The following is a 12,828-nucleotide window of genomic DNA, read 5'->3' on the forward strand; positions in this document are numbered from 1 at the left end:
CTATGGTATGTTAAAACAATGGAATATTAAAGTGAAAGTCGCTCAGTGATGTCGACTCTTTGCCATACTATGGCCTATAGTCCATGGAATTCTCCAGGCCAGAACACTGGAGTGGGTAGCCTTTCCCTTCTCCAAGGGATCTTTCCAACCCAGGGACAGAACCCAGGTCTCCCACATTGCAGGCTGATTCTTTACCAGCTGATCCACAAGGGAAGTCCAATATTAAAAGTCAGCACTAAAAAGAAATGAGCTATCAAGCCATGAAAAGACAGGGAGGAGCCCTAAATTCATCTTACTAACTGAAAGAAGCTAATACGAAAGGCTACATATGGTTTGATTCCAACCATATGATACTCTGGAAAAGGCAAAACTACAGAAAGAGTAAAAACATCAGTGGTTACCTGGTCTTCAGGTGGAGCAAAGGAGAAATGAACAGAGCACAGGTATTTTGAAGGTAATGAAAACTACACTGCATCATCCTGTAATGGCAGATACATGTCATTCCATAGAATGTGTAACACAAAGAATGAACCCCAAAGCAAACTATAGACTTTGAGTAATGACGTATAATAATATTAGTTTATACAATATAACATGTACCACATTAATACAAGATGTAAATAATAGGGGTACTGTGTTTGGAGATAAAGGGGGTATATGGGAACTCTCTGTACTTTCCATTCAAGTTTTCTGTAAACTTTGCTCCAAAAAATAAAATCTGATAATTAAAGAAAAGCAGGGAAACGGTAACAAAATTCAGGGAGGTGGCTACCAACCTGGAAGTGACATGAAATGAGAAAGAGAAAGAACACACAGGATGATACTGGTTCATTGGTAACATTCTAGTTCTTAAGTTGGATAGTGAGTAAGTGAGTGAGTGGGATCAAAGAGACTCATTTTATCATTAGGTCTCACAACTTATATACTAATAAATATGCTTTTCAACTACTGAAGTCAAATAAAATATTCTACGCTGAATATATCTGTATATGTCCTTTTTTCAATTACGTTGTAACCAGAGAGCAGAAGGTTTATACAATAAGGCGTATATAACCACTTGTTAAACTTCCCATGAATATGTATTATAGATAGGAAACACAGTATGGCAGAAAGAATCCTGGGTTTAGCTGTAAAACTCCTCTGTTGTAATTTTGATTCTCTTTAACAGTCATTCCTACATATGCCTAAGGGATCAGTTCCAGAAACTGTCACTGAAACCAAAATCTATGGATGTCATTACAGAAAATGACAAAGTATTTGCATGTATCTATGCACACCCCTCTCATATACTTTAAATCAACTATATATTACCTGTGCTGTGCTATGCTATGTCGCTTCAGTCATGTCCGACTTGTTGTGACCCCATGGACTGTAGCCCACCAGGCTCTCCTGTCCATGGGTTCTCCAGGCAAGAAAACTGCAGTGGATTGCCATTTCCTTCTCCAGTATATTACTTACAATACTTAATACAGTGTAAATGCTATGTAAATAGTTGTAAATACAATATAAATGCTATGGAAATAGTTGCCAGCATGTGGCAAATTCAAGTTTTGCCTTTTGGAACTTTCTGGAATTTTTTCCTAAATACTGCTGATCTGTGGTTGGCTGAATCTGTAAATGTAGAACCATAGAAGGCAGAAGTGGCAGATAAGGAAGGCTGATTATATTAGCTGGGTGAACTTGAGCAATCAAACTTAATCTATTTCTGGTTTTTCGAATGAAAATGATCTTAGGCACTTTATGAGGAATAAATAACAGTATGTATAAGATACATATAAAGTAGAAACTGATACAATAAATGTACAAAATAAATGTCAACCCCCTTCTCCTGGTTATATTCTGACGATTTTGAGAGCAAATACAGCAAAGAATTTGAGAGCACAGCCTAGAGCCAGAACAGAATGGCTGGATTCAAACCACAGCCCCGACTTCTGGTTGCAATATGACTATCTTATGTCTCTGTTTTGTAAAATGAAGGTGAAAGTGGCAATATTCCACAGTTCGAGGATTAAATTTAAAAAACTCATGGTACATGTATAGTGTTAGTATAAGTAATTTTTTTATCTGTATTATAATCATTCTTCAGCTGAGGTCACTGGAAAGAGCTTTACATTTAAATTTGTTTTTCTTAAAATTCTAGCTGTGAGCTAATTTCTACACAGACATAAATAATTCATCATGTGTTTTCAAACATAAAAGCCTAAAATATAAAAAAGAAATTTATCTTGGCATATATGAGGGTCTAGGGAACAGCAAAAAAAAGGGAAATATGACAAAATCTAGTGAATAATTGACAGAGAAAAGTGATGTTTAATATTTTAAATATTAAACAAATATAAAAAATAGTTAATATTTTGTGACTTTAATGTGATTAAGCTTACACCCTTATAAAATGAGCTTATAAATCTTCATGTCAATTACAATTTATTGACAAACACAAAAAAGGCAGAGTATATGGGTATACTAAATATATAAACAGCTTTAAGTAAATTATTAAATTTACATTATACATCAGAATAAACTCTGCAACAGCCTTTAAAAATAAGACAGCAAGATGGCTGAGTAGAAAGACGCTGAGCACATGAGCACAGCAAAATCAGAATTATTCACAGAACAACTATCAGTGAAACAGACTGGAACCTACCAGAAAAGATCTTTAACAACTGAAGATATAATGAAGATGGGCAATGGGCAAGAGGGGTGGAGTCATAGTATAGTGCAGACCATACCTTTGGTAGGTGAACCAGAAACAGAAGGCTAACTATAACTGCAGAAGTTCTCTCTAAAGGAGTCTGAGTCCCACACCAGGTTCCCGAACGTGGGCGTTCTCTGCTAGAAAAACCGAGCCACCAGAATGTTTATCTCTGAAGACCAGTGGGGTTTCCTTTCAGGAGACCCAGAGAGTTGTAGGAAAAAGAAGACTTCAGCCTTAAAAGAGCACACATACTCTGAAAGACTTGGGACAGAAGCAGTAATTTGAAAGGAGCCAGAGTTAGATCTGCTTGCAGATTTTGGAGTTCTGTAGAGGCAGGGAGCAAAATAAGTTCACCTTGGGGACAGAGACACTGGCAAAAGCCATCTTTGGAACTAATAGGACTAATAGGTAGAATATACTCTAAAATATACAGAATGAAGTAAAATCTGTCCAGTTAGCTTAAGTGAGAACCATATTGATGAAGCATGCTTGACTTTATCAATCACTGTGTACAACAGTGATTCAAAAATTTTTATAGATTGTAATCCATTTATAATTATTATAAAATATCAGCTATATTCCCTGTTCTCTGTATCTGTAAAATGGTTTCTTCTTTGTCATATTAACTACTTTGTTTTACATTTTAGATTCCATATGCAAGTGATAACATACAGTATTTGTTTTTCTCTTTCACTTAAGCATAATACCCTCTAGGTTCATCCATGTTGTTGCAAATGGCAAATTTTCTTAAGCCTTTCTCCTACCCTACAGCTTCTGGGATTTCTACTCCAAAGCAAGGAAAACAGTTAGAAAATGGGGACCTGAGCTTGTCTACACACCAAAACACATTATACTATATTGTACCATCTTATAAAACTCTCAAAGACATCCTAGTGAGGTAATGAATATGCTAGGGTTGAGCTGTCTCTGTTCTCCAGGACAGCTTAGTTCAGTAATAAGTCCATATGAATTTTCTCACCTTTAAAATGCCAAGTGATACTACTGACTTTGCAACTTATTGTGAAGGTTAAATGAAGTATTATATATAAACTCTAATTATGTGCAGAGCTAAGGACCAATGAGAAGCATGCTCTCACATGACAAAATCACGTAACACCTTACTATAAGGTTGAAAATGAATCTGTGACTGTAATAAATGTGTGATGTACATTATAATGACCTACAAAGTTTAAAATATCCACATTTTGCCTATATTTGTAATGAACTATATTACAGTATTAGCAAACTAATGATAAGTGTTAATTCAAACTGCAAATTAAAAATATATGAATAGCATCATTGTTCTTGGTTTAAAAAAAAAAACTGTGTTAATTGGCTAATCTGATCAGAATTTTAACAAATCCAGTCATTTTCAGATGACTAAACCCTCTGTGGTGATGTTTCATAAACAAAAACTTGAAATCGTCAACTTAAAAATAAAAAGATTTAACAAAGTACTCTCAGCCAAATTAAAACACTACTAATAGAAATCATTTTGATATTTTTACACAATTGAGAGTGGCAAGCTGCTGGGTGCAACTTTCAAAGTCACTCTGGGGTCTAAGTATATATCCAGTCCCATTTAAATCACCTACGACTATAATACAAATAAAATGAACATTCATAAGGCAAGATATAATCCTAAACTACCAAAGAAAGAACAACTATTATACATTTTCTAACAAATAATGCATAAATACTTAAACCAAAAAATACCTAGGAGTCTTATAACAGTAAGGTTGAATAAGATTTTTCTTTGTTAGAATATTATTTAGAGTTTTGTATTAGGCAGTAATGCTTGAAACTTTTTGGATAGCTGAAAAAAGGTCTTATATGGCTAAAACAATAATCTTCATACACTAAATTATAAATGTATTTGGATTGGGATCCAATCAATAAAATAGAAATTCATTAAGAAGGGTCTACTTATTTTTAAGCAAAACAAAAATTTACTCATTTTTAAGGAAAACAAAAATCTGAGTATTTTCCTACAAAGCTTAACTTGAAAATTAAGACAGTAATAAAAATTCTATAACTTCCTGCTGATGCAAAACAGGAAAACCAAAACACTTTGACAAACCAAAATCATAGTCCCTTACTTATTTCCTTTTGAAGATATTTAGGATTAGCAGAAATAACTTGAAGGTACTTTTTTACAATCATACAATTTTGAATTCTGTAAGTATTCTTTATGTTTAAAATTTAAAATTGCATAATTCTGCAGAATGTCACCATAAAAAGACTAGTAAATACAGAAATTGAAATCATTGACTAAGATTTACCAGAGTATATTTTTGATTAATTGGTTGATGCCTTTTCCCTTTTTTCCCATACCAGAGACGAGACATTTCGTTTCCAGGACAAATTAAGTTACATCATCTCCTAAGAACTGTTTTAAAAAGCATTCTTCCTCTGTCAAAGATCCATTTCCAGCACAAGAGCCCTACTACAATGACAAAACAGTTTGCTGGAGACAACGATTTGATTGACAAGACAGAGAGCTAATCACTAAGTAGTATCCATTGCAAAGATAGTCCTGAGTGGAGACTGTTAAGTTGGGGAGGGAAGAGAGGATTTCCCATGTTTAAGTTTGGTTGCACTGTACCCAAATGTGCAAAGAAAGGACTCAAAGGTTTAAAGATACAGAGCATGTATTTCCAAACACCAGTACATTAAGAAATACACTAAAAATATCTCAGTCATAAAAAAAGTAATCAGTACAGTTTCCAGAATCCCTTCCAAAGTACACAAATGACTTCAATTAACATTTTATTATCTGTTTCTACAGTCATAAAATTGTGCCTTATTTATGTCTAAGAATCCTTATAACATTTCATCTTTTATGTATTTTTAAGCATTAAAATATCCTTTGAGGACCCTTCAAACTTTCAGAGTGACTATAAAAACGAAGCCAATCTACTACAAATAAATCTTATACAAATATTCAGTGTGACCTGAAAATTCCTCCGAGTATTACACAGCCCATTTTTAAACTGCGTTTCCTAACACTTAGTTTCTTGAAAAAGTAATTATTATCTATTATGCCTAGGTATATACTTCACTAACAAGGGGTATCCTGAATGTAACTCAATTTTTAAGATTATTATTATGACTATAAACAAAAAATATCTAAATTACCTGACTTTTAGCTAGAGGTAAATAATACACTGAATGTATCATAATGATACACTGAATATTTCTTCCATTTTAAATTAAACCTGTTCTTCCCCCTTTACCTTGCTGTGTGTACACACAAAGCTGTGCACACAAGGCCGCCCTTCACACATACACAACCACTTTTCTAGTATACGCACTGTACCATACCCACACCCACACATCTTTCTCCACATTCCAGGATGTGCATGCATAGGACACAGTACACCTCTGATGAACATCCACCCTGCCACTCACACCAGCCACACCTGTATCTTCCCAACCAGCTCTACATCACACTTACCCTAAGATCTCTCTCCCACAACCCCTCATAGACACACTATAACCATCTCTACACCATCTGTACAATACAGAGTCCTCTTACATATACAGTGAACTGTGGTCACCAACTCCCATCCCTGCACTGCCTCACACATAAAACAAACATTAAATAATTTGGTGGTAGTGGGATGCTATTTTGAAAACCTATCATTACTTCCAGTCAGAATTTCTATAACTAAAAATATGCACACCAAAACGTGGTTTAAATGAGATTTTTAAATATATATACACACACACACACACCATGCATCAGTTCAGTTCAGTCCCTCAGTAGTGTCTCTTTGTGACCCCATGGACCACAGCACGCCAAGCCTCACTGTCCATCACCAACTCCCAGAGTTTACTTGACCTCACGTCCATTGAGTCGGTAATGCCATCCAACCATCTCATCCTCTGTTGTCCCCTTCTCCTCCCACCTTCAATCTTTCCCAGCATCAGGGTCTTTTCAAATGAGTCAGTTCTTCCCATCAGGTGGCCAAAGTACTGGAGTTGCAGCTTCAGCATCAGTCCTTCCAATGAATATTCAGGACTGATTTCTTTCAGGATGGACTGGTTGGATCTCCTTGCAGTCCAAGGGACTCTCAAGAGTGTTCTCCAACACCACTGTTCAAAAGCATCAATTCTTCGGCGCTCAGCTTTCTTTATAGTCCAACTACCATATTCATACATGACTACTGGAAAAACCATAGTTTTGACTAGACGGACCTTCGCTGGCAAAGTAACATCTCTGCTTTTTAATATGCTGTCTAGCTGGTTAAAATACATACGTACATACATACATACATATATATATATAAAACATATATATACACACACACCATGCATAGGATAGCCTATTTTGTCTTAGTATACATCCTCACACCTTCTTCCTAATACAGCTTTGATTTTGTTAAGGTATCTTTCGGCCATATGTTTCTGAGAAAACTGGCTTCATGTCGAGACAGGATGGGCTCTTAAAGATCTAAACCAGTGGCTCCAAAATTTTAGCTATGTCAGAATCACTTGCAACATTTGTTAAAACAGAACACTGGGCTCCAAAACCAGTTTCTGATAAGTAGACTGCAGTGGAGCCTGAGAATGGACTTTTTAATTTTCTGGTGTGCCACAGCTTATGGGATTTTAGCTCCCCGACCAAGGACTGACGGAGAAGGCAATGGCACCCCACTCCAGTACTTTGCCTGGAAAATCCCATGGATGGAGGAGCCTGGTAGGCTGCAGTCCATGGGGTCGCTAAGAGTCGGACACAACTGAGCGACTTAACTTTCACTTTTCACTTTAATGCATTGGAGAAGGAAATGGCAACCCACTCCAGTGTTCTTGCCTGGAGAATCCCAGGGACAGGGGAGCCTGGTGGCTGCCGTCTATGCTGTCACACAGAGTCAGACACGACTGAAGTGACTTAGCAGCAGCAGCACCAAGGACTGAACCTGGGTCCTCAGCAGGGAGAGCACAGAATCCCAACCACTAGACCACCAGTGAATTTCCTTAACTTTTTAAATAATTCCTAGATACTACTGCTGCTGCTGGTCTGGGGACTATACTTTGAAAAACAATTAAACCACAATGAACTATCATGTCACACCAGTTAGAATGGCTATTATCAAAAAAACAAGATACAAGAAACATAGGAGAAAATATGAAGAAAATGGAGACCCCCCCTTGTGCACTATTGGTGGGATTGGATTGTATCGATAAACTGGTATAGCTACTATGAAAAACAGTATATGGAGGTTCTTAAAAAATTAAAAATAGAACTATTATACGATCCAGCAATTCCACTCCTGGTTATTTATCTGAAGAATGAAAACTAATTTTTAAAAAAGATGTATGTACCACCATAATCATTGCAGCATTATTTATAATAACTAAGATAAGGGAAAAGATACGGGAAGGATTAAAGGCAAGAGGAGAAGTGGGTGGCAGAGGATGAGATGGCATCCATTACTCAATGGACATGAGTCTGGGCAAACTCCAGGAGACAGTGGAGGACAGAGCCGCCTGGCATGCTGCAGGTCATGGGGTCCCGAAGAGTAGACTTAAGTGACTGAACAACAAGGATACGGAAACAACCTAAGTGTCCATCAATGAATGGATAAAGAAAATGTGGTACACATATGCAATGGAATACTACTTAACCAAAATAAAGATTGAAACCTCATCATTTGAGACAGTATTGGCTGGACCTTGAGTTCATTAGCTAAGTGAAACATTCAAATAAAGATAAATACCACAGACTTCATGTATATGTGGAATTTAAAACAAAGAATGAAGTTCATAGATACAAGAGAACAGACTGGTGGTTGCCACTGGGGGGATGCTGGGGTGGGCAAAATGAATGAAGGGGGCCAAATTATAAAATATAAATAGGTCATAAGAACTGTATAGTCAACATGGAGACTATGGTTAATACTGCAACACATATTTGAAAGTTGCTAAGAGAGTAGATGACATCAGCCTTATGGCAGAAAGTAAAGAAGAACTAAAGAGCCTCTTGATGAAAGTGAAAGAGGAGAGTGAAAAAGTTGGCTTAAAGCTCAACATTCAGAAAATGAAGATCATGGCATCCGGTCCCATCACTTCATGGCAAATAGATGGGGAAACAGTGGAAACAGTGGCTGACTTTATTTTTCTGTGCTCCAAAATCACTGCAGATGGTAACTGCAGCCATGAAATTAAAAGACGCTTACTCCTTGTAAGGAAAGTTATGACCAACCTAGATAGCATCTTCAAAAGCAGAGATGTTACTTTGTCTACAAAGATCCGTCTAGTCAAGGCTATGGTTTTTCCAGTAGTCATGTATGGATGTGAGTTGGACTATAAAGAAGGCTGAGTGCTGAAGAACTGATGCTTTTGAACTGTGGTGTTGGAGAAGACTCTTGAGAGTCCCTTGGACTGCAAGGAGATCCAACCAGTCCATTCTAAAGGATATCAGTCCTGGGTGTTCTTTGGAAGGAATGATGAAGCTGAAACTCCAATATTTTGGCCACCTGATGCGGAGAGCTGACTCATTTGAAAAGACCCTGATGCTGGGAAAGATGGAGGGCAGGAGGAGAGGGGGATGACAGAGGCTGAGATGGTTGGATGGCATCACCAACTCAATGGACATGGGTTTGGGTGGACTCCGGGAGTTGGTGATGGACAGGGAGGCCTGGCATGCTGTGGTTCATGGGGTCACAAAGAGTCGGACACGACTGAGTAACTGAACTGAACTGAAGAGAGTAGATTTTAAAAATATTTTATCACAAAATTTTAAGTATGTATTAACTAGATTTACTGTGGTGACCATTTCATAATATGTGCAAATGTGAAGTCATAATGTGATACACCTGACACTAATAAGTTATATGTCATTTACACCTCAATTAAAAAAGAAAAACCAACCGGTCTAAGCTATTTTAAGTGTGATTTTTTATTTCTTGAAGCCAAATGCTTCCTAATTAATGAATGTAATACCTACCTAGCATACATAAAATGAGCTCAGTAAATCTCCTTTCTATCCCTTCTTTTTTCATATTACTCAGAAAACGTAATGCCAGGTCATTTAAATTTTGCTAGATACCCCAGAGCTTGAAGGAGATATCAATTTAGCATTACAAAAGTAAAATGACAGACTATAAAAATGAAGCACTTTTAAAAAACATATTTTAATTTTAAAAATCATAAAACAGTCATTCATTATTCATCCCTTCTCACAATATAAATTAAGTAACATTTTGGATTTTTAATGGAAATTTTACAGCCTACAGCTTTTGGCTACCAGCTGAGGACGAATATTAATAAAGAAAGCAAAGCACTGTTCAAAACTTTCCAGAGATAGTTAACATCCACAGCTAATATTAGTAATAGTTAAAACAGACCATAATTACTCTTGCATGCTAAAAGCTAATATGAAAACATTTAATAGCCTAGAACCAGAGACCTACTCTACAGCACAGTACTAAACATATACTTCAAAATTTGCTAAGAAGGTTAATTTTATGTTGTGTTATTACAAAATAATAAGAGATGAGAAACTTCTGGAGATGGCCAATGTTTATGGTAAAGGTTGTGGTGATGCCTACATGGGTGTATTTGTTGTTCAGTTGTTCAGTCGTGTCCGACTCTTTGCAACCCCATGAACTGCAGCATGCCAGGCTTCCCCGTCCTTCACCATCTTCTGGAGTTTGCTCAAACTCATGTCCACTGAATGGGGGATGCCATCCAACCATCTAGTGCTCTGTCACTTCCTTCTCTTGCCCTCCATCTTACCCAGCATCAGGGTCTTTTCCAATGAGTCTGTTCTTTGCATCAGGTGGCCAAAGTACTGGAGTTTCAGCTTCAGCATCAGTCCTTCCAATGAATATTCAGGACTGACTTCCTGTAGCATTGACTGGTTTGATCTCCTTGTAGTCCAAGGGACTCTCAAGAGTCTTCCTCAGCACCACAGTTCAAAAGCATCAATTCTTCCAGGCTCAGCCTTCTTTACGGTCTAACTCTCACATCCACACATGAATACTGGAAAAACTATAGAGCTATGACCAGACAGACCTTTGTTGGCAAAGTGATATCTCTGCTTTTTAATATGCTGTCTAGGTTTGTCATAACGTTTTTTCCAAGGAGCAAGTGTCTTAATTTTGTGGCTGTAATCACTGTCCACCGTGATTTTGGAGTCCAAGAAAATAAAATCTGTTAACTGTTTTCACTTTTCCCCCATCTATTTGCAGTAAGTGATAGGACTGGATAATGATCTTAGTTTTTTGAATTTTGAGTTTTAAGTCAGCTTTTCACTCTCCTCTTTCACCTTGATCAAGAGGCTCTTTAGTTCCTCCTTGCTTTCTGCCATAAGGGTGATGTCATCTGCCTATCTGAGGTTATTCATATTTTTCCTAGAAATCTTGATTCCAGCTTGTGCTTCATCCAGTCCAGCATTTCGCATGCTGTACTCTGCATATAAGTGACACAAGCAGGGTGGCTATATACATACTCCTTTTCCAATTTTGAACTAATTAGTTGTTCTATGTCTGGTTCTAAATGCTGCTTAGGGCTTTCCTCATAGCTCAGTTCATAAAGAATCTGCCTGCATTGCAGGAGACCCCGGTTCAATTCCTGGGTCAGGAAAATCCACTGGAGAAGGGATAGGCTACCACTCCAGTATTCTTGGGCTTCCCTTGTGGCGCAGCTGGTAAAGAATTCGCCTGCAATGTGGGAGATTTGGGTTCAATCCCTGGGTTGGGAAGATCCCCTGGGGAAGGGAAAGGCTACCCACTCCAGTATTCTGGCCTAGAGAATTCCATGGACTGTGTAGTCCATGGGGTCCCAAAGAGTCAGACATAACTGAGCCACTTTCACTCTGACTTTTCTTAATCTGCGTACAGGTTTCTCAGGAGGCAGGTAAGGTGGCCTGGTATTCCCATCTCTTTAAGAATTTTCCAGTTTGCTGTGATCCACAAGTCAAAGGCTTTGGTGTAGTCAATGAAGCAGTAGATGCTTTTCTCATGATCCAACAGATGTTGGCAATTTGCTCTGGTTCGTTTGCCTTTTCTAAATCCAGCTTGTACGACTGGAAGTTCTGTTTATGTACTGTTGAAGTCTAGCTTGAAAGATTTTGAGCATAATCTTGCTGGCATGTTAAAAGAGTCCAATTGTACAGTAATTTGAATATTCTTTGGTGATGCCTTTCTTTGGGATTGGAATGAACAGACCTTTTCCAGGCTTGTGGCCACTGCTGAGTTTTCCAAATCTGCTGGCATAATGAGTACAGCACTTTAACAGCTTCATCTTTTAAGACTTGAAATAGTTCAGCTGGAATTCTATCACCTCCACTAGCTTTGTTCATAGTAATGCTTCATAACACCCACTTGACTTCATACTCTAGAAGTCTGGATCTAGGTGAGTGACCACACCATCATGGTTATCAAGGTCATAAAGACCTTTTTGTATAGTTCTGTGTTTCCTTGCCATCTCTTCATCATCTTTTCTGCTTCTGTTAGATTCTTGCTGTTTCTGTCCTTTATTATGGCCATCTTTGCATGAAATGTTCCCTTGGTATTTCCAATTTTCTTGAATAGATTCTCTAGTCTTTCCCATTCTATTGTTTTCCTCTATTTCTTTGCATTGTTCACTTAAGGCTGTCTTCTCTCTTCCTGCTATTCTCTGGAACCCTGTATTCAGATATCTTTCCCTTTATCCTTTTCCTTTCACTTCTCTTCTTTTCTCAGCTATTTATAATGCCTCCTCAGAAAACCACTATTCCTTCTTGCATTTCTTTCCCTTAGGGATGGTTTCGGCTGCCTTCTGTACAATGTTATGAATCTCCATTTATAGTTTTTCAGGCACTCTGTCTAGCAGATTTAATCCTTTGAATCTACTTGTCACCCTCACTGTGTAATTGTTATGTGATCTGCTTTAGGTCATACCTGAAAGGTCTAGTTGTTTTCCCTACTTTCTTCAATTTAAGCCTGAATTTTGCATGGATGTATATTTGTCTCCAAACTCAAGTTGTATATATTAAATATGAACAGTTTTTTGTATATCAATCATACCTCAATAAAGAAGTCTAAAAATAATCAATATGGAAATATTACACAAGACAATTTGTGTAACTCATGTTTTTAATGTTTTTGATTTACAAAAGTTTCAGATTTACTGAATTTCTTTTG

The 12,828-nt window shown here is 37.3% G+C and overlaps 1 protein-coding gene across 13 annotated transcripts in view; it reads right to left on the bottom strand.

Moving 5' to 3' along the window:
* Nucleotides 1–12,828, bottom strand: part of OXR1 (oxidation resistance 1) — a 446,019-nt gene that overhangs the window by 20,488 nt on the left and 412,703 nt on the right. Inside the window, exon 1 of one of the 13 annotated variants that reach the window (XM_010863477.1) lies at nt 4,978–6,458. The exons of 11 other annotated variants lie outside the window; for them this stretch is intronic. In XM_010863477.1, coding sequence (XP_010861779.1) covers nt 4,978–5,043 — 66 coding nt within the window. In that variant the 5' untranslated portion in view covers nt 5,044–6,458. Of the gene's footprint in view, nt 1–4,977; nt 6,459–12,828 lie in introns of those variants that run through there. One more of the 13 variants, XM_010863478.1, reaches the window with a different exon arrangement.

This window comes from Bison bison, unplaced genomic scaffold (genome assembly GCF_000754665.1).
Source record: "Bison bison bison isolate TAMUID 2011002044 unplaced genomic scaffold, Bison_UMD1.0 scf7180017864491, whole genome shotgun sequence".
In the NCBI taxonomy this organism is placed as follows: Eukaryota; Metazoa; Chordata; class Mammalia; order Artiodactyla; family Bovidae; genus Bison; species Bison bison.